At 55.4% G+C, this 18948-nt stretch overlaps 1 protein-coding gene across 2 annotated transcripts; it reads right to left on the reverse strand.

The window, feature by feature from the left end:
* Window positions 1–1735: 1735 nt before the first annotated feature.
* Window positions 1736–14154, reverse strand: PUS1 (pseudouridine synthase 1). 2 transcript variants are annotated; one of them, XM_068563514.1, is made up of 6 exons: window positions 14081–14154; window positions 13073–13304; window positions 11048–11185; window positions 7163–7265; window positions 3561–4252; window positions 1736–2030 (listed from the first exon to the last, which is right to left on the reverse strand). In XM_068563514.1, the coding sequence occupies exons 2-6, from the start codon at window positions 13292–13294 to the stop codon at window positions 1983–1985; spliced, it is 1203 nt and encodes a 400-aa protein (XP_068419615.1). In that variant the 5' UTR covers window positions 13295–13304; window positions 14081–14154; the 3' UTR covers window positions 1736–1982. The 2 variants fall into 2 exon arrangements, with proteins under 2 accessions (XP_068419615.1, XP_068419614.1); XM_068563513.1 differs by lacking the exon at window positions 14081–14154 and adding an exon at window positions 13612–14074.
* Between the last annotated feature and the right edge of the window lie 4794 nt (window positions 14155–18948).

Genomic DNA, 18948 nt, shown 5'->3' on the forward strand with positions numbered 1-18948 from the left:
CATGCCCCCTGCAGTGGAAGTGTGGAGTCCTAACCACTGGACCACCAGGGAATTCCCTCCAAGTACATATATTATTTTAAAATATCACATACCCATGGATCCTCCAAGGTGATTTAAATGAGTCACCCAGGGACTTCCCTGGCGGTCCAGTGGTAAAGAATCTGCCTTCCAATGCAGGGGACGTGGGTTCGATCCCTGGTCGGGGAACTAAGATCCCACAGACTGCGGGATCCCTCGCACAACAACTACTGAGCTCACGCGCCTCAACTAGAGAGAGAAAACCCACGCCCCACAACTAGAGAGAAGCCAGCGCGCTGCAAGGAAAGATCCCACATGCCTCAACGAAGATCTCATGTGCCGCAACTAAGACCTGATGCAGCCAAAAAAATAAACAAAATAAATAATTTTTTTTTTTTTTAAAAGGAGTTTGTTCTTTGCTAAAAAACAAAACAAGAGTCACTCACTAATTGCCTGGAGTCACACTTGGGAATTGTCTACAATTTGACCCTGAAACCAAGACCATGTAACCTTTCATGGGGAGAACCCCACAATCCCAGCAGTTCTTAGGTTACTTTCTGCCCTGGGAAGTGACTTAAAAAGCCCTATCACAGGTAAAATTAACACGCTTAAAGCCAAGCCCAAATATGTCTCCTTCAAGCCCATCTTGTTCCTAATCACGCCACCTGTTAATGGCCCAGCTAGCTCATCAATTCCTGAAACCCAAAGCCCAAGTCAGCCTCGAACCCTCCCTCCCATCCCAGCCCCAGGCCACCCGGCAGCGGCAACCACTCGCTACGGTTTCTCGGACCCAAAGGCACACCTCACTTGCTCTCTCCCCCACGTCACTGCCAGTCTTCCTGATTCTACTCGCCCCACCCGCTCTGTTCTCCGAAAGGGAGTGCTCCCTCGAGATTTGCCCAGCCACGTTGTACACACGTGTGCAACCCAACACACGGCATTTGCACATACATCACACGTGCACACGTACCCATGCAGACACATCACCTACGATCACATCACATAAATACACGTGCACAAACTGCTCACACACCAAACGTGCGTCCACATGGGCACACACATACCACACAGCATATGCACGCGTGCGTCCCACGTGCACACACACCACGCGTCTCCTGCAGCAGACTTGCCGACTGCCTGCCCCCCGCCTGACCCCTCTTCCTTGGTAACAGAGTGTCGCCTTCTCCGCAGGGCGCCACTTAATAAAAGCATTTCCCTGCCCCCCTTGCAGCTGGACGTGACCACGTGACACACCTCTGGCCAGCGAGGGGATGAAGTCACTGGCGGGACGTCCCGGAGGGCTCGCTACGGGACACAGTCAACGACGTGCCCCTTCCTTCTGCCCTCCCTCCCGCCCGGAACGCGGACGGCGCCAGGGATGCACGGACCAGGATGGGAGCTGCGTGCTGCAGGGGGCCGGGTGGACACCCAGGAGCCCGTGTCCTCCAGCGCCGGGGGCTGCTACCCCTGGCCCAATGGCCCCCCTGTTCTGTCCTGGTCTGCGCCGCTGCCGGGCCGCCGAGCCCCACCCTGACAGCCAGTCCTGCCAGGAGCCGCCCGCCGTCCCGCCCGCTCCGGCCTCCGCCCAGGCACGCGCCCCGCCAGGTCACCCGTTCCCGCCCGCTCTGCTGCTGACACAGGGCCCGGCGCTCCTTGCACCTCGCTCGGTGGAAGACCCGTGGAGAAGACCGAGCAAAGGTAAAAGAAGTGACTGAGCAAGGTTTGTACTTATTTAATAAGAAAATCGCTTCTTTAAAAAAATAGTGTCTTTACGTGCTGAGTTGTGTGTAGTGAACGCGTGCGCTGAAAACAGATTCGCAGCAGGTTCTCCCCGTGACGGAAACTCAGAAAGATGCAGGTCTCAGGACCCTGAGGTGAGGAGGCCGGGCGTGGGCTGTCCCGTCCGGGCGAGGCACGCGGCCAGCAGCAGCTGGCAGGTCCCGGCGTGCGTGTCGTGGGCCAACTCAGTCACTGCCCCCGTCCCCGTCACTGCCTTCCAGGGCGCGGGGGACCTGCAGAGCAGAGCAGACAGGAAACGGCTGTTGGGGAGCGCTCTGCCCGGCGAGGGCCCTGCCCTGCCCTGCACGGGGGCTGCCCAGGGCGAGGCTCAGCCTCACCCCGTCTTTCTCTTCACTGATTCAAGAACCTGTCTTGAACGGGCAAAGCCAAGGGCTGGGGACCAGAGGGGGCCTTCATCGGGCCCCTTCACATCCCCAGAGGCTTCAGTGACCTTGGGGACATAAAACTGAGCTACTGCAAAGCTGGTCAAGTACAAGCCCCTCGGCGCTATGTGAAGACGGCAGATGGCCCGAGGCCTCTCTGTCTGTGGGAATCCAGCAGAGGGCAAGCCTGGCCCCCAGGCCCCATCTGCACACGTGCTCCATTTGGCCTCACAGTGCTGGGAAAATTAATAACCACCAACATTTAAAGGGTGGACTATTTCACATACAAGTCTGGAACCCCAGTTTCTCCTGAGAAAAGGTAAGCTCCGCCAACACTCGGGCCCACCCTCCACTGGCTGGCGCTGAGCTGCAGGGGCCCTGCCGGTGGAACAAGAGCTCTGCCGTTTTCCCACAGTCTCCACCAAGTCCCATCTCCTCCCCGACGCTGCTTGGAATTCACCACCCGACCTGCAACCCCTGCCTTTCTTACACCTGGCCCACCTTGCTTGCTCCCCTCACCTGTATGCACATGGGTTTACAAGCCCGGCTGGGGAGGAAGGACAGTGTTTTTCTAGATACCTAGATAATGGGAAGAAATCTCCCAGAGCTCCAGGTGGGAATCTCACCCTTTGACAGCCTGCTGGGACACCATGAGAGAACATGGGCTTTGGGGACCCCCCTCGCCCCAGGGTAAAGAATTGAGAACTAAAGTAAAATGTTAACTTTTAGCTCCAGCACCTCCAGTCGTGGATGCTCTCCTTCTAACGTAAGGTTGGCAGTTAACTCACAGATGAATCACACTTTGAGCCAGGTCCCTGGTCGGTATCGGACAGCAGGGCTCTGGGAGAGCGGGGCCGAAAGCACAGCCTGCACCAGCCTGCGTCCCCTCCCAGACGGAGGAAGGCACCGCGGGCCTGCACAGGAACGCCGCCCAGAGGGCGAGGAGAACGACGCTTGGCCGCTCAGCGTCCCTGGCGCCTGTCAAGTGACCCCACGTTCTGGAGCCAGGTACGTGCCAACTGACCAGCAGCATCAGCCAGAGGAGGACGTCCTCCTGGCACCTCCATCTCACACACGGGAAGACGGCCACCGAGCATGCCCCTCACCCAGCGTCACTAGGTGCAGAGCAGGAGAGCTGGCCACCAGGTTCTAGGCCCTGGCCCTGCTCCTCCCACTGCTGTGACCCCGGGGCAGCGACAGGCCTCTTGGTGCCTCAGCTTGCTCATCTATACAATGGGTACAGTGACAGGGGGCAGAGTGGCTCTAAGCTTAGCCACGGACAATGACAGGTGTGGACAAGTGCTTGGCTGAGCTCCTGGAAGGGCCAGCGTCAGCCCCCGTGGCTCCCCTGACCTCCGGCCCCCGTGGCCCCAGCCCCACCTTGGTGCCCGGGCCGGCGGCCGCGTGGGCAGTGGCGCTGAAGTCGTGCACGGGCAGGGTGCTCAGCCACTGGGCCATGGACCTCTCGTGGCGCTCGGTGCTGATGATCGTGGGGTAGATGTGCTGCTCCTTGAAGGCCGCGACCTCAGCCTCCTCCCGCGCCCAGTCCAGCGGCTCGTGCAGCCCGTCGTGGCCGAAGCGCTGGTTGTACTTCTCGAAGTGCACCCGCTCCAGGACCAGGCCGAGCCCCGGCGCCTTGGGCACGTCCACCTTGGCCTCCCCCCAGCAGCGCTCCAGCACGCTCTCGGGCGCGTAGCCCTTGACGATGGCCACCACCAGCCCCACCATCTTCCTGATCTGGTGCGTCATGAAGCTCTGGCCCTTGACCTTGATCACCGCGAACTCCATGCCTTCGCGCACGAAGGGCTCCTCGCAGAACATGTCAAGGATGTAGCGCCGGGCGCTGGGCTCGCGGGGCCCCTTCTGCGAGGTGAAGTTGTGGAAGTTGTGGGTGCCCCTGTAGCAGGCCAGGAGCCGGTTCACACGCCCCAGCGTCTCCGCCTGCAGCCGGTACGTCTCGTCCTGCGCGTCATGGTCCTTGTGGGCGAAGGCGAACGTGGGCAGCATGTAGAAGTAGGTCCTGGCGTCACACTTGTTCTTGGAGTTGAAGCCGCCCGTGACCCTCTTCAGTCCTGGGGGCAGAGGAGGCGATGAGGACAGACGGACGACACCCTGAGCAGGTCTGAGCGCCGGCACCTCACCTGCCGAACCCGGACGAGCCCGAGGGGGCCCCGGCTACGTGCGCTAAACCCTCAGCTAAACCCTGTCAAACAAACCCCGGGGTCGGCCAAGGTGCGGGACATCCTGCTCTCGCCTCACAGATCCCGGGGGACCCACACGGACTAAAGCACCAGCCGGTGACCCCGACCCAGAAGCCTTGGATCAGAAGCCACCCTGCAGGTGAGGCCAGGGCCAGCAGCGTGTTCAAGCAGCAAAAGAAACTGGAAACAAAAAGTCCAGCAACAGGGAAACGATCAACGGCTCTTAGACATTAGCAGAATGAACCAAAAGCAGCCCCGCAGAGCAGGCGCCCGTCCCCAGGACCGGGGGCCGCACCGCTGAGCACTCACTGTGCCTGGCCAGGGCTCCCAACAGACTTCTTAACCGTTAAGTGAAAAAAGAAAAGCAAAACGAAGAACTACATGCAGGTGGATTCTCTTTGTGAGAGAAATACAAACATACGGATTACGTCTGTATTTGTATAGAAAATTTCTGAAAGAATCACAACAACTGTTGGGGGGGTGCTCTCTGGGAACTGGGGACCAAGAAGCGCCTTGTAGCCCTGGGTGCTCCGTGCTGCGCCGCTGTCCTCACGCTAAAGTCAAGACCGGGTCGCGAGGACTCAGCCTGTCAAGGAGGCTGATTTAAAGGCCAACTTTGGCTTCGTGTTACAAGGACTGATTCGGACACCGCCCCGGGGCTGCCAGTTCAAGGCTGCATCTGCGCCGCCCTTCCCGTCTTCTGTCTCTGCTGTCGTGTTTGATTTGGGGTAATCTTATTTTTGTGTTTTGTCTTGCTTTAAGAATTCAATTTCATCGACACAGAGCATCACAGGTATGCTTTGTGCACCTAATTTCCGTCGTGCGGAACGTAACTGCCAAGAAAAGGCTGAAAGGGGCCGGCAGCCGACCACATGGCTGGGCCGTTAAAGAGGGAAACACAGCCTTGCTGTGTCATGTTACGTAAGCGGTGCTAACGGCTGGGAATGGTGTAGGGTTTGGTATTATTGTAGCAAAAGCGGGGAACAACCTGCGGGATACATGAGAACATTCCCGTGGAATGAATGTTGAGAGGCATCACATGGGACTTTCAGAGGACTGGCTCCCGGAGAAGGTCTTCAGGAGGGAATTATCCTCACCAGGCAGAGAAAGACCACAGGACAATAAAAATAAAACCGTGTCATGCCAATAATAAATGCAGAGCCTTCCCTGGCGGTGCAGCGGTTAGGACTCCGTGCTGCCACTGCAGGGGGCGCGGGTTCCATCCCTGGTCGGGGAACGAGATCCCGCATGCTGTGCAGTGCAGCAAATAAATAAATAAATAAAAATTTTAAAAATAAATTCAATAGTGGGCAAAGTAACCAAAAACAAGGGTTGTGACTTTGTGTTGAGAACCCTATTTATACCTATACCAAATGCCCATGGCAGTTTCTTTTTGTAACAGCCCCAAACTGGAAACACCCGCAGTGTTCCCCACCGGGTAACTGGATAAACAACTGGAAACCACGCAGCGATGGAAAGGAACAAACCGGATACACCCAACAACGTGCAGGAATCTTTAACCAGGCTCAGTGAAAGAAGCCATTCCATACGATCCTATTTACATAAAACTCTAGAAATACGAAGCCATCTGCAGTGAAAGAGAGCAGATCGGTGGTCGCCTGGTGAGGAATGGGGTGGGAGGGACGTGGGGAGGGTTACAATCTTCTAGGGGTGACACAGAGGGTGACTCTCTCAAGTGGGCTGGTTTCACAGGTATGCACACATATCTCAACTTTTTAATCGTATAACGAACTACGCAGTTTACCGTACACTGGTTATACTTCAACTTTAAAAAGCATTTAAAAGTGTTTTTAATTCTCTGGTTAAAGAAAAAGTAACACTGTAGCATGCAGGCGATAACACAGGCAGACCCGAAACACACGCCGCAACAGCAGGACAGGCGCAAGTGCGTGGTGCAGGTGTCAGGTGCGTGCAAGGTGGCCTGGCTTCACGTGAGGGCAGCTGTGCTAACTGGCCCATGGGTGCTCTGACCCCGGGGCTGGCAAACAGCGGCCAAAACCATGGCCGTTCCTGCACAGCTTCTGAGCTAAGGCTGAAAGGGTGGTTAAAAAAAGAAACAAAGGAGAAGAATATGCAACAGAGACAGTAATCTATGTGGCCACAAAGCCTCAGATAGTTTACTACCTGGCCCTCTACAGAAAAACTTTGCCAGCCCTTGCTTTAAGGGCTGGCAAAGCAATCACTAAAAAAAAAACATAGCGAGTCATCACATTAGCTAACCAAGGTGATAATGAAATGCAATGATAAGAAACATCAATTAATCCAAAAGGAGGGAGAAAAAGAAGAGGGAAACAAATAGCAGATGGGACAGAGAGAAACAGAAGGCAAGAAGAGCTACCCCCTGCCACCCCAGTACCACATTAATTATCAGTGGCACATATATGCCACTTAAAAGGCAGAGAGGGTCGGACTGGAAATCCCATTATCAGGCCTGTTACAAAAGGGAGTCATAGCCCCTGTTTTAATTTTATCAAATCTGGACTTTCACATCCAAGCATTTGGTTAAAACAAGGCACAAGTAGCACCAAGATGCTGCACCGAGGGCCTTTCCAAGTCTGTCTGTCTGGCTGTGTCCCTGTCTGAAGGAGGCGGGAATACTGAACCCTTTCTCACAGCTGACTCACAACCACTCCTACCAACTGCTAAGCAACCACGCTGTTATCTCCGCTCCGCGACAGAGAAATTCGGTGAAAGAAGAAATTTCGTGTCCCTGTGAGACCGACCACCACCCAGCATGCAGCCCAGCGCTGCAAGGCTTACCCAGTATCCGAATGTGAGACGGAAGGTGGCTGTTAATCTTTTCTAAGAGGTCGTCAATCAGCCACACCTTCAGGGACACAACCTGGCCGGCCGCAGACACACCCTGCAAAGGAAGCAGACATGGGAGGGCCAGCTGGGCCTTGCACTTGGAGCACGACACTCTGCAAGCTGGTCTCTTCAGCAGAAGGACCACACGCACGCTACACCTTTCCGTGGAGGAATTCTGCTTTTAGAAGTGCATCTGAAGGGAATAATCAGATACAAGAACAGTGCTCTATATACCAAGGGAGTGAGTGCCACATAACTTATAAAAAATTACAAGTGAACTTCAGAGCCCAACAAAACATGGGAACAAATACATGAAATCCTGCAGATAGGAGATAAAGTCCCACCTTGGATGTGACTCTCAAGGACTCAGGAAAAAAGAAAATGCAACTTAGATGACAGAACTCTGGAGCTGAGCAAGGAAGAGGTCACCATCCAAGTCACAATAGCAGGTATCCTGTGGGGATGGGGTGCTAGTGACACAGGTAAAACTGATCAAGCTCTGCACTCAAGAAGAGTACAGTTTACCATTTGTATATTATACCTTTTTTCTAAAAGCGAGTTTTCATAAAAGGCAATATGGCAGTAAGGTCTGGGGGAGGGGAGCGGTGTGATTCAGAAGGTGGACGAGGAGGGCTCCTGGGATGCGGGCAGAGACCCACATGTTGACCTGAGTGGAGATTATCCAGGCGTTCACCGTAGAATCACCCATTTCACTTTACACTGACGCTGTATGCACCTTTCTGTTTACTACAGTCATACTTTCTAAAAAGGTTTTTTTAAATGTAAGCAAAGAAGATAGAGTACCGTGTAACACGTGTAACACTCCGGCCGAAAAATTTCTTTAGTCTGAATCTAGTCATGGGAACAATCAGACAAATACAGATGGAGGACATTCGTCAAAATAACTGGCCTGAACTATCCAAAAACATCACGTCAGGAAGGACAGAAAGGAGGCGAGGAGACCATTTTAAAGGAAACTCAAGGGCCTCCCCGGTGGCACAGTGGTTAAGAATCCGCCTGCCAATGCAGGGGACGTGGGTTGGAGCCCTGGTCCGGGAAGATCCCACATGCCGCGGAGCAACTAAGCCCGTGCACCACAACTACTGACCCTGTGCTCTAGAGCCCATGAGCCACCACTACTGAGCCCGTGTGCCACAACTACTGAAGCCCGGGTGCGCCTAGAGCCCATGCTCCGCAACAAGAGAAGCCACCGCAATGAGAAGCCCGCGCACCGCAACAAAGAGTAGCCCCCGCTCGCCGCAACTAAAGAAAGCCCACGTGCAGCAATGAAGACCCAACACAACCAAAAAAATAAAGAAATAAAAGAAATAATAAAAGAAATAGAAAAAAAAATTTTTTAATTAAAAAAAGGAGGAAAGTCAACAGACATGACAACTGAATGGAACCATCAACCCTGGGTTAGACACAGGATCAATAAGAAACGGTGTATCAGTGTTAAATTTCCCAAGGGCGACAGCTACGCCGAGGCGTTGCCAGAGGACCCCACTGCTCATGCGACATATTTTGGGGTGAAGGGTGATGACGTCTGCAACTTCCTCTCAAATGGTTCCATTCAAAGGCACAAAAAGGAAAACAAATATGGCAAAAGTTTAACACTGCCGAGTCTAGGGGAAGACTAAGGGTGTTCATGCATTGTTCCTGAGACTTCTGGAGGTCTGAAGTTTTTCCAAATAAAAAGTTGGAGAGATTTTTGTAAAAGAGAAGAAAGACAAAAAATAAACTGGTGAGATGGAACACAGGCCGAATCCACTGTTCCCCAGGCAGACACCCTCCAACACGGGGGCATCTGGCCACGAGTGGCTACTGAGGGCATAAAACGGCTTTTCTGAAATGAGGTCTCAAAAGTCTCAGTACACGAAAAAGGGACAGAAATAACATCTCATTGCTAATCTTTTTATATTGATTACATGTTTTTTTGTTTTTTTTTTTATTTTTGGCTGCATTGGGTCTTTGTTGCTGTGCACGGGCTTTGTCTAGTTGCAGCGAGCGGGGGCTACTCTATGTTGCGGTGCGCGGGCTTCTCATTGCGGTGGCTTCTCCTGTTGCAGAACATGGGCTCTCTAGGCACATGGGGTTCAGTAGTTGTGGCACACGGGCCTAGCTGCTCCGCGTCATGCGGGATCCTCCCGGACCAGGGCTTGAACCCGTGTCCCCTATACTGGCAGGCGGATTCCTAACCACTGTGCCCCCAGGGAAGCCCTGATTACACGTTGAAATGAGAATTTTCTGGATATGCTAGTGGAGAGGTGGGCGATAACTAAAGGGTCCAGGGAAGTTTTAGGGATGATGAAAAGGTTCTAAGCTTGACTGTGGTGATGGCTGCACAACTGTGAGAAAAGACTAGAATCAATGAATGTACCCTTTACATGGGCAAAATGTGTGGGAGTGAATTACAGCTCCTTGAAACTTTTTTTTTTAATCTGAAACAAAAACTAACAAAATATTGTCATTTGTTCGTCCATGGGGATGTTAGTATCAAAGGTTTTCTAGATTTCCCAAAATGTAAGAAGGAAAACATATTCGAATAAAACCATCTCTAATAACAGTGAAAACTGAAATAAATGCTAGCCCTATATTTGGAAATGCTGTCTTCATTAGCTCAGGCAAATGTTTACTTTTCTTCTGCCTTGAAAACAACCAGAGAGCTGTAAGTGGGAAAGTTAAAAAGAAAACGAACACCACGAAGAGCCCCGGTACTCTCTACCTGGACCAACTAACATGTGACTGGATCACCCACGAGACTGCCAGGCGCCTGTTTTTGTTCTCAGCTGTCTGTGCGTGGCTCTGGTTCCGGGGTTCTGGCCTGGGCCTGTGGATCCCAGGGGACGCTGTACCTTTGAAACTCGACGTTATTCAGATACCCGGGACCCTGACCTGCAAAAAGCTACGTGTACCACAGACTCCCAGTGACCTTAGGTGGCCAGAGAGATGATTTCAGGGCCCGGGTCTGAGAGAGCAGGCTCAAAGGTGCACGGGCACTTTGGGTTTTTTATCTCCTGGGGGAGAGCTTTACGTTCTCCGTGGCTGGTTGTCCCACCTGCCTCGGCGACACCCTCCCTTCCTTTGTGGGGAGACCGTGCTCGCACCAGCCCCACGCCTGGGAATGTGCCAGGGTGGGACCAGCCAGCGACTGGCCTGGGGCGGTGGGAGAGCCAACCAGACAGCAGGACTCAGTCTCATGAGCATGAATGGACAGTGCTAGGTCACGGCCACCCGAGACTCCTGAGTGTGCAACTCCCGCGGGGCTCCAAAGACTTGGCGCTCACACGCGCGTGACGGAAACTATTTCCGTTCATCGCTTTTTATGTTGATTACACGTTGAAAGGCGACTACCTTGGATACACTAAGTTAAATGAAATTGATAACAAAACCCAGCGTCACCTGTTTCCTTTTCCCTTTTGGCTGTGGCTCCTAGGAAGTTTAACATCACACGCGTGGCGGGCCTCTGTGGCCACGCGGTCCTACTTGTATCGCGAGCCTGAGATGGATGGATCTAAGGCAGCTGCTGTGGCCACCGTGCCACCCACAGGAGCGACGGAGGAGAAAGCACAGACGGAGAGGACGCCAGACCTTGTGGCCCCGAGCACCTAGGTCCAGCCACACCTGGGCCGGAAATGCCCCAGCTTCTTGGCCACACGAGGCAACAACTTTCTTTCCACTTACACTAGTCTGAGCTATGCATCTGTCATTTGTAACCAAGAGAATCTTGAGAGATAAAGATGCTAAGATGGAAAGTGGGACGAGGACAAACACAAACCACCGACCGGCGGCTTCGGTCCTGCTCGCACCTGCAGGGGACGTGGGGACAGAACCTACCTTGTCCGTCCGGGCGCAGCGCTGGAAGGACATCTTCCGCATGTCCTCCCCGTGATTCTCAGGAATACAACCCGACCGGACCAGGGCGGACACCAGGTCATCTTCGATGGTCTTGAATTTCGAGGACCCAACATTCCTCTGAGGAAAAGAGAAGAAAACTTGTTTTTCACTCAATCACTACCCACAGTAGGGGCCCTGGGCCATGGCTGATCCAGGTAGGGGCATGTGCGTTGTGTCCACACCCGGCAGGTGGGGACCGCACCTGTGGGCATGGAGAGACCCTGCAGCTCGTCCCCCGACCCATGGGAAGCAGGAAAGCCACCTGTGGGTACCCGCAGTCCTAGACACTTCCCACCCTGGGCAGCTGACAGTGGGCATCACCTGAGACATCATTTCCCCCTACCTGGTCAGATGTGAGACCAGCACCCTCCTGCTGCAGACCCATCTGTCTGTTGCACCCGGCCAAAGAGGGACTCCCCTCCCTCAGCACCCCCAGGGGTCTCCCTCCCTCAGCACCCCCAGGGGTCTCCCTCCCTCACCACAGCAGGGAGCAGGCCCTCCTCCATCACTACAGGGAGGCAGGCCCCCCCAGCTGGAGGAGGAAGCACCCCAGGGTGCCGCCGGCACCTAGTGGGTGGGGATGCAGTGTAATCACAGTCCTGGGCCTGCAGGACCCTGTGATGTCAGTGAGATCACCACCCTGACGCTGTCAAAGAAAATCTTTGCCAAGCAAGGGACACAGGGCGACAAGCACTTCGCCAAGACGCACCACAGTGGGCAGGTTCTTCCCAAAGTCTACCTTACAGTCCCCACTGCAGCTTAAGTCCAATCCCTTTACTCAGCAAGAAGCTATAAATGCTCCTCCAGCGATCGGAATGGATATTAAGAAACGGGGATAACAACCCTTCCCCACATCCCGCTGTGTCCTTCTGTCACCCTGTGAGCTACCGTCACTCTGTACCCCCCCATCCATTCCCCTGATGGGGAAGCTGAGGCAAACAGAAGATGATGAGACACAGGCAAAATTCTCAAGACAGCGCGTAAGGCAACAACACACGTAATCAGTCACCCTCAAACAAAAAAGCATTTAAACGTCCGCAAAGAGCAGCGGAGGTGGTTTATTTGTTCCACTAAGTGAGACCGAAGCACTGTTTCCACCATTGTCACAATCTACCCGTGGTCATCAAAGGTCATCAAACTGGTTTCACGGGTGCAACCCTATACTTAATAAAAAATACTAAAATAGGATACGAAGTATCTCATTACAACTATTATTTACAGTAAAGGTGACCACAGCACCTGGTAAGGTTGGGCACTGTTTTCTTAAACTTCCGCTTCAGTTAGATACTCTACACAGCAGTGAATTCCTCCCTGCGAGTCAAGCTTAAAGAAGTTTAAAGAACAAGGCACCAAAGTGTAAGAGCCACAATGCTGACCACAAGGAACAAGAAGAAAATCTACGTGCATCTGCTGGGGTACCGGGGCTCTTGTGCCTTTCGGGAAAGGGTCACAGGGCTGGGCTGGGCAGGGAGTTCTCACGTGCCTGCGTACCCACAACTGTCACCTTCACGTGTCTAACAAAGAGTAACAGCTGCCTCTTCTGAGCACCCCTGGCGCTGCCCCAGTTCTAGCGTGCAGTCTCGGTCAGCCTAATGACTCTTCATGCCCTACAAAGTCAGCACCGTCATCATAAAGATGAGGAAACGATGGACTGAGAGCTCTAGTCACTTGCTGCCTCTGGTCATCGGCAGGCCTGGGCCTTTAACCACCTCGGGAGACTCATGAACACCTCCCCCCTGCAAGCATCCAAGCAATGCATGGATGAAACAGGACTCAAAGCTGCTTCAATCTGAATCTAAATCTTGCTTGACGGGACCCACACGATACAGGAGGTGAAGAATGAGACCCCTCTTTCTGCCACTTCCCAAGATGGCTCACTGGGGAACCGTCACTCTGAGGTCCCTGGCCCAAGCACGCGGGCCTTGAGAGAAGTCAGAGCTGCCCAGCCCCCGCGGGCGCCCTCACCTGCATGCCGTGGTAGCCCTTCCCGGAATAGGCCACGAGCAGCACCACCTTCCGCTTGGGCAGCTTCCTGTGCTGCTCCCCGTCCTCGCTGCTCTTGAGCTTCTTCGCCTGCTGCTCTGTTTCCTCCCAGATCCTGGCCGTGCCCTGCCAGCCACGCCGGCCCTTCCTGTCCTGCTCCTGCTGGGTCCCCACGGGCACGGGGGCCTCCCCATTCCCTGCCATGGGGGGCAAACTGAAAAGACACGGTGGCGAGGGGGGGTGGGGTGTGAGCAAAACACAGAAGGAAGCGGCCCAGTGAAAGACTGACGGTGGCAGCATGGTCCAGTAAACACCCTGGGCTGACCACCGAGTCCAAATCCCAGCTGGGCGCTAACTGTAGATCTTGCCCAACCACCAACTTGGCCTCGATTTCACTGTCCAAGAAATGGAGCAGTGACAGCACTTTATGCGATTAGGGCTGGTGCTCGCCAGGCATGCAGTCGGGCTCAGTGGGGGTCAGCGTGCTACCCTGGGGTCACGGACAAGTGCACTGTCATTACCAGAGGAGGCGCGGTCCCAGGCGCGGGGTCCACGGTCCGCAGGCTCTCCTCAGGGCCCAGGCCGCCGCCCGCAGGCTGGGGAGCCCCATGAAGGCCCGGGAGGGGCGGGGGGGGGGGCACGCGCCCGACCCCTGACCTCCCCCGGTACGCACCCACCCGGGCCCTCTAGACCCCTAACCTCCCCGGGGCCCCTACACACCAGCCCGCCCCTCCTTAACTCCGACCACGGCCACGCTCCAGCCCCACCCCTTGTGAACTCTAACCTTCCCGGGACCCTCTCACGCTCCAGCCCCGCCCGCGGATAACCTAAGACGTCCCTGACCCCCAGGCTGACCTCTGACCTCCCCAGTCCCTCCTGCTCCCCCCTCGTCCTCTCGCCCCGCCCAGCCGGCTCTCTCTCGGGAATCAGGGAGACCCCGGCCACCCAAGCCGGGACTAGTGGGGCGCGCCCCGACCCGGCCCCACTCACGGAGCCGCGGACTGAGCCCGAGCCGGACCACGTGGGCGAAGGCGGAAGCGGAGCGCGCGGCCGGACGGCGGCCGGACGTGGACAAAAGTCCTTCTGGGCGAGGCGGGCCGAGGCGGCTTGGGGCGGAGCTTGGTGTCAGGGGCGGGACTGAGCGGGGCTTCGGGGCGGGGAGGGCGGGGCCTGGCGCCGGGAGCCCGGTTCCCCGCTGCCAACTCGGGGATGGTTTGGGGCCGATGCGGATGCGCGCTCTTAGGGCGAACAAGTCGTGCTAACAACTACGCTTCCAGGCTCTGTTCCGTGTTACACGTGTTAGCTCATTCAGTCCTGTCGCCTGCCTTAGGGAGCAAGCACCATAAGAGCAAGCACGCTACTGAAGAGGAACCCGAGGGACAGAGAGGCTGAGCCCATGGCCGGAAGCCACAGAGCACCAGCCCCGGCATCTGGAATGACAGCCTGTCTTTCAACGGTGTGCAGACCAGCGCCTTCCCACAAACCTCTCATAAGAAAACACTTGCCATGTGCCAGTGCCAGGTGCTGCTCTAGTGGCTTGATGCCTGTTAGCTTATTCAATCCTCATGAAGCCTTGAGGAAGGTTCTCTTGTCCCCATTTTACAGATGAGGAAGCTGAGGCACGGAGAGAGGCCCAAATGCCAGGGAGAGACTGCGTCATGCTGGAGCTGCCTGTGTGAGAGCTCCAGGGAGTGAGGACCTCCTGGAAGCTGGTAGAAGACAGATGGGAAACTCGTCCACACATGGGGTTTGGGAGGCGGCACAGATGTCACCACAGCTGGCGGGAGCGAGCGACAGACAGCCCGCAGAAGGCGGAAGGAAGTGCGGCTGGCGGCACGGGACTCAGACCTCCCTGAGACGGCCACTCGGTCAGTATCTATTTTCCGAGCACCTACTAGGTTCCCAGCGCCTGCAGAGGCTGGGAATAGACTAGGAGCAGAACCCGTGCCCTCGGGAAGCTTCCATTCTAGGGGGCACAGACAATGACAGACCAACAGCAAGAGAGTGTGTGATCAAGTATTAAATGCTGTGTGAAAACGACTCAGAAGTACTGACGCATGCTACGGCTGGGGGTGAACCTTGAAAACACATTCAGTGGAGACGCCAGGCGCAGAAGGCCACGTCGTGCGTGTGATTCCACGTACAACTGACCCTTGAGCAACGCAGGGTTGAATGCGCGGCTCCACCTATACAGAATTTGTTTCACAAAGTGCAGGACTACTCAGTCTGCCAGTGGCTGAATCCACGGATGCGTAACCACGGACACGGAGAGCCAGCTGTCAAGTTATATGTGGATCTTTGACTGCGTGGGGGGGGGGGGTCTGTGCCCCTAACCACCACGTTGCTCACAGGTCACCTGTATATGAAATGTCCAGAACAAGCGAATCCACAAGAAAGAAGCTGGATCAGTGGCTGCTGACAAGAATTCTCTCCTGGACCAAATTCTACGCAGCCTCCTAGTTGGAAAAGTCAGGCTTAGTTGGAAAAGAGCTCAGGCAGGCGGGAGGGCACAGCTCACCGGTGCTAAACAACCCCCCAGCACAGCCCACCCCTCTGGGGAAGGGAAGAAAGAGCTGCCCCAGGGTTCCAGGCATGAGGAAAGGTCAAGGTCATGTGTGGTCTGGGGAACTCAGGTGGCTGAGCAGCCTTAGGAAGCATCGGGGCACCTTCACACAGAGCACCCACCTTCACCCAGAGAACCCCGTCGCACAGCACCTACCATCACAGGGCACCCCTTACCATAGAGACTCCTTTGTCGGGGGACACTCCTTCCCCGCCCTCGGCCTCTGCAGCCCTGGAGGCCTGCGCCCGCTCTGGCACATGGAGGTGGACATGGGGCCCAGGCTGAGCCATCCGTGTGAGCGCACGACCTGGGCAACTGTGACGGCTGGAACTAGAGCCGCCGAGGAAGGCAGTTGAGACTGGATGATGGGACTTCGGGTTGTGCCCCGGGAAGCAGTCCATCTCCCCCTGCCCATGTGAACCAGGAAGCTCCCGGTGCTGGAACAGAAACCCAGGCGCCGGGTGAGGGCAGTCTCAGGGGCAGGCCCAAGACCCCAGGCTGTGCCGCGGGCCAGCAGGTGGGGAGGATGGAAGCTTGGGGCCGTGCTCCGAGGTCCTGCGTCAGGTGAGAGAATGAAAGGAAAAGACCACCGAGGGGCCTCCCTGCAAACTGGCCATGGTGGCACCGAGCCGGACCCAGCAGCCCCGATCCCACATCCCTGATCTACGGAGAACAAACTGAGGTCTGTGAGGCTGGGACAGGTGCCCAGGGGGCAGTTGGAAGTGGGGCAGGCACCTGAGCCGGACCTCCTGGCCGAAGGCCCCCTGTGAGCATGCCAGGAGCGTGCAGGGCAATGGGAGCTCCGCAGGAAGGGGGGAGCCGGTCCCTCCCGTGTGCCCGCTGCACCCCCGGCCCAGCCAGCCCTCCTGGGCCCTCCTTACTGTCAGGCTCCTACACAGGGATGTTTACAGCAGCTTTACCCATAAATACCAAGACTGGGAAGCAAGAGGATATCCTTCAGTAGGTGAATGGATAAATAAACTCAGTACCCCCAGACAGGGGAGTATCATTCAGCATTGAAAAGAAGTGAGCCATCAAGCCATGGAAAGACCCGGAGGAAGTCAATCTGAAAAGGCTATACACTGTGTGATTCCAGCATTCTGGAAGAGGCGAAACTATGGAGACAGTTAAAGGGACGGGGGTTGAAGTCAGGGGAATGAACACAGAGCACAGAGGATATTCAGGGCAGTGAAACTACTCTGCATGACACTGAAATGGTACAGGTCATCATAGGTGTGTCCAAACCCACAGCACGAGCACCAAGAGCGAATCACAATGTAAACATGGACTCTGGGTGATGCTGATGTGTCAGGTTTATCCGTTTATCAGCGTAGGTTTATCAGTTGTAACAGATGAATCCCACCCACGCAAGCTGTTAACAGGAGAAGTAAAGTGGGTGGCAGGGGGCGAGGGAGTATTTGGGAACTCTCTGTACTTTCTGCACAATTTTTCTGTAAACCTAAAACCGCTGTAAGAAATGAAGTCTATTAACTTGACAACAAAATGCCACGGTTGTCTTAATCCTCTTTTGGCATTTCTTTGTGTAACATACTGGGAGCCCCACAGAGCGGAAGGGGCTGCATCTCCGCCAGGCACGGCCCTTCCTGTCTGCAGAGCCGGGAGCACGCACTCGCACTCCAGGAAGCCAGACTGGAGCAGCCCTGCTGGGACCTGGCCTTTTGAGGCCCCACCTTCCACTTCCTCTATCACTACCCCTCCGCGAACTTTCGTTTCACATTGCGGTTAGCCTTTTTGGTAACTTAATGAGATACTTTTAACCTATTAAAACAGTATGTAGGGCTTCCCTGGTGGTGCAGTGGTTGAGAATCCGCCTGCCAACGCAGGGGACACGGGTCCGAGCCCTGGTCTGGGAAGATCCCACATGCCGCGGAGCAACTAAGCCCGTGCGCCACAACTACTGAGCCTGCACTCTAGAGCCCGCGTGCCACAACTACCGACCCTGCGTGCCTAGATCCCGTGCTCCACAAGAGAAGCCACCGCAATGAGAAGCCCGCGCACTGCAATGAAGAGTAGCCCCCGCTTGCTGCAACTAGAGAGAGCCCACGTGCAGCAGTGAAGACCCGATGCAGCCAAAAAAATTAAATAAATAAATTTATGAAAAAATAAATAGACTTAAAAACAGATAAATAAAAAACAACACGTAGTCTAAAAAATGCAAACCTTACCACTCAACAACAAAAAGAGAAACCATCCGATTCAAAAACGGGCAAAGGACTTGAATGGATATTTCTCCAAAAATGATCTAGAAATTGCTGACAAACACATGAAAAGATACCTGAGGTCACTAACCATCGGGGGCGGGCACATGAAAACCAGAGCCTCTCACACCCACCCAGAGGTGGAGCGGGGGACCCTCCTGCGCCGTGGGTGGGAATGGAAGTGACGCGGCTGCTGTCAAGGTCTGGCACCCGGTGAACCCCTGGAGGACTGAGCTCCCAGTCTTGCCCCGAACCTGACCTCCAAACTCCAGCTGCTGCTGCTGCAGCACATGGCGGGGCGGGGCGTGTAGTCCGAGAAAGGTGACGGGAGAAGGGCAGGCCGTGACAAACCATCGGTAACAGCAGCCCAACAACTCCAGAGGTTTATTTCCTTAAATTGATGTTACACAACTTAATGCAAGGGGTTGGGGGCGGGGGGCGGGGGGCGGGTGACACAAACGTCTTGTAAGGTAGACCAAGGGTGGAAAGCTGTGCTGTGGAGGACAGGCTGGGCGGGGCGGCACTCACCCCGCACCCCGGAGGCCGCCCGCGGACAGAGCCCAAGGGGCCCCTACCGCAGCGCCGGCCCCCCAGAGGCCCTGGTTCCAGCCAACCGTAAAGCAATAAATACGGACAATTTCTGCGCAGGAGGAGAAGCTCAAGTCACCGGTGAGGAGACAGAAACGAGTCCCAGGGCTGCTCTTCTTCTTCTAGGTCCAAGCACAGAGGCAAGATTTCAAGTATCGCAAGAGAGAAACACGTGGGGTCTTCGCCTGGGCCTGTGGTGAAACCTCAGCGCCGGGGGTGCTGCACTGGGGCGGCTCCCTCTGCATCCTTGAGGACACATTCGAGAGGGGCTAGGCAGAGCTGGGCAGACCAGAAAAGGGACCCCCCCCCCCCGAGCCTGGAAGGTGGCCTCCCCGCCGACCCCCCATGGCAGCCAGGACCTGGTGAGGGGACAGAGGGCTTGACATCAAAACCTACTGTGAGAACTGGACGGGGAGGTTTACGCACAAAAACGGTCCTCAGCTGCCCGCTGTCTTCAGGCAGGGAGCAAAGGCAGGGGTAGGGCCGCC

This window comes from Eschrichtius robustus, chromosome 14, assembly GCF_028021215.1.
Source record: "Eschrichtius robustus isolate mEscRob2 chromosome 14, mEscRob2.pri, whole genome shotgun sequence".
Taxonomy (NCBI): Eukaryota; Metazoa; Chordata; class Mammalia; order Artiodactyla; family Eschrichtiidae; genus Eschrichtius; species Eschrichtius robustus.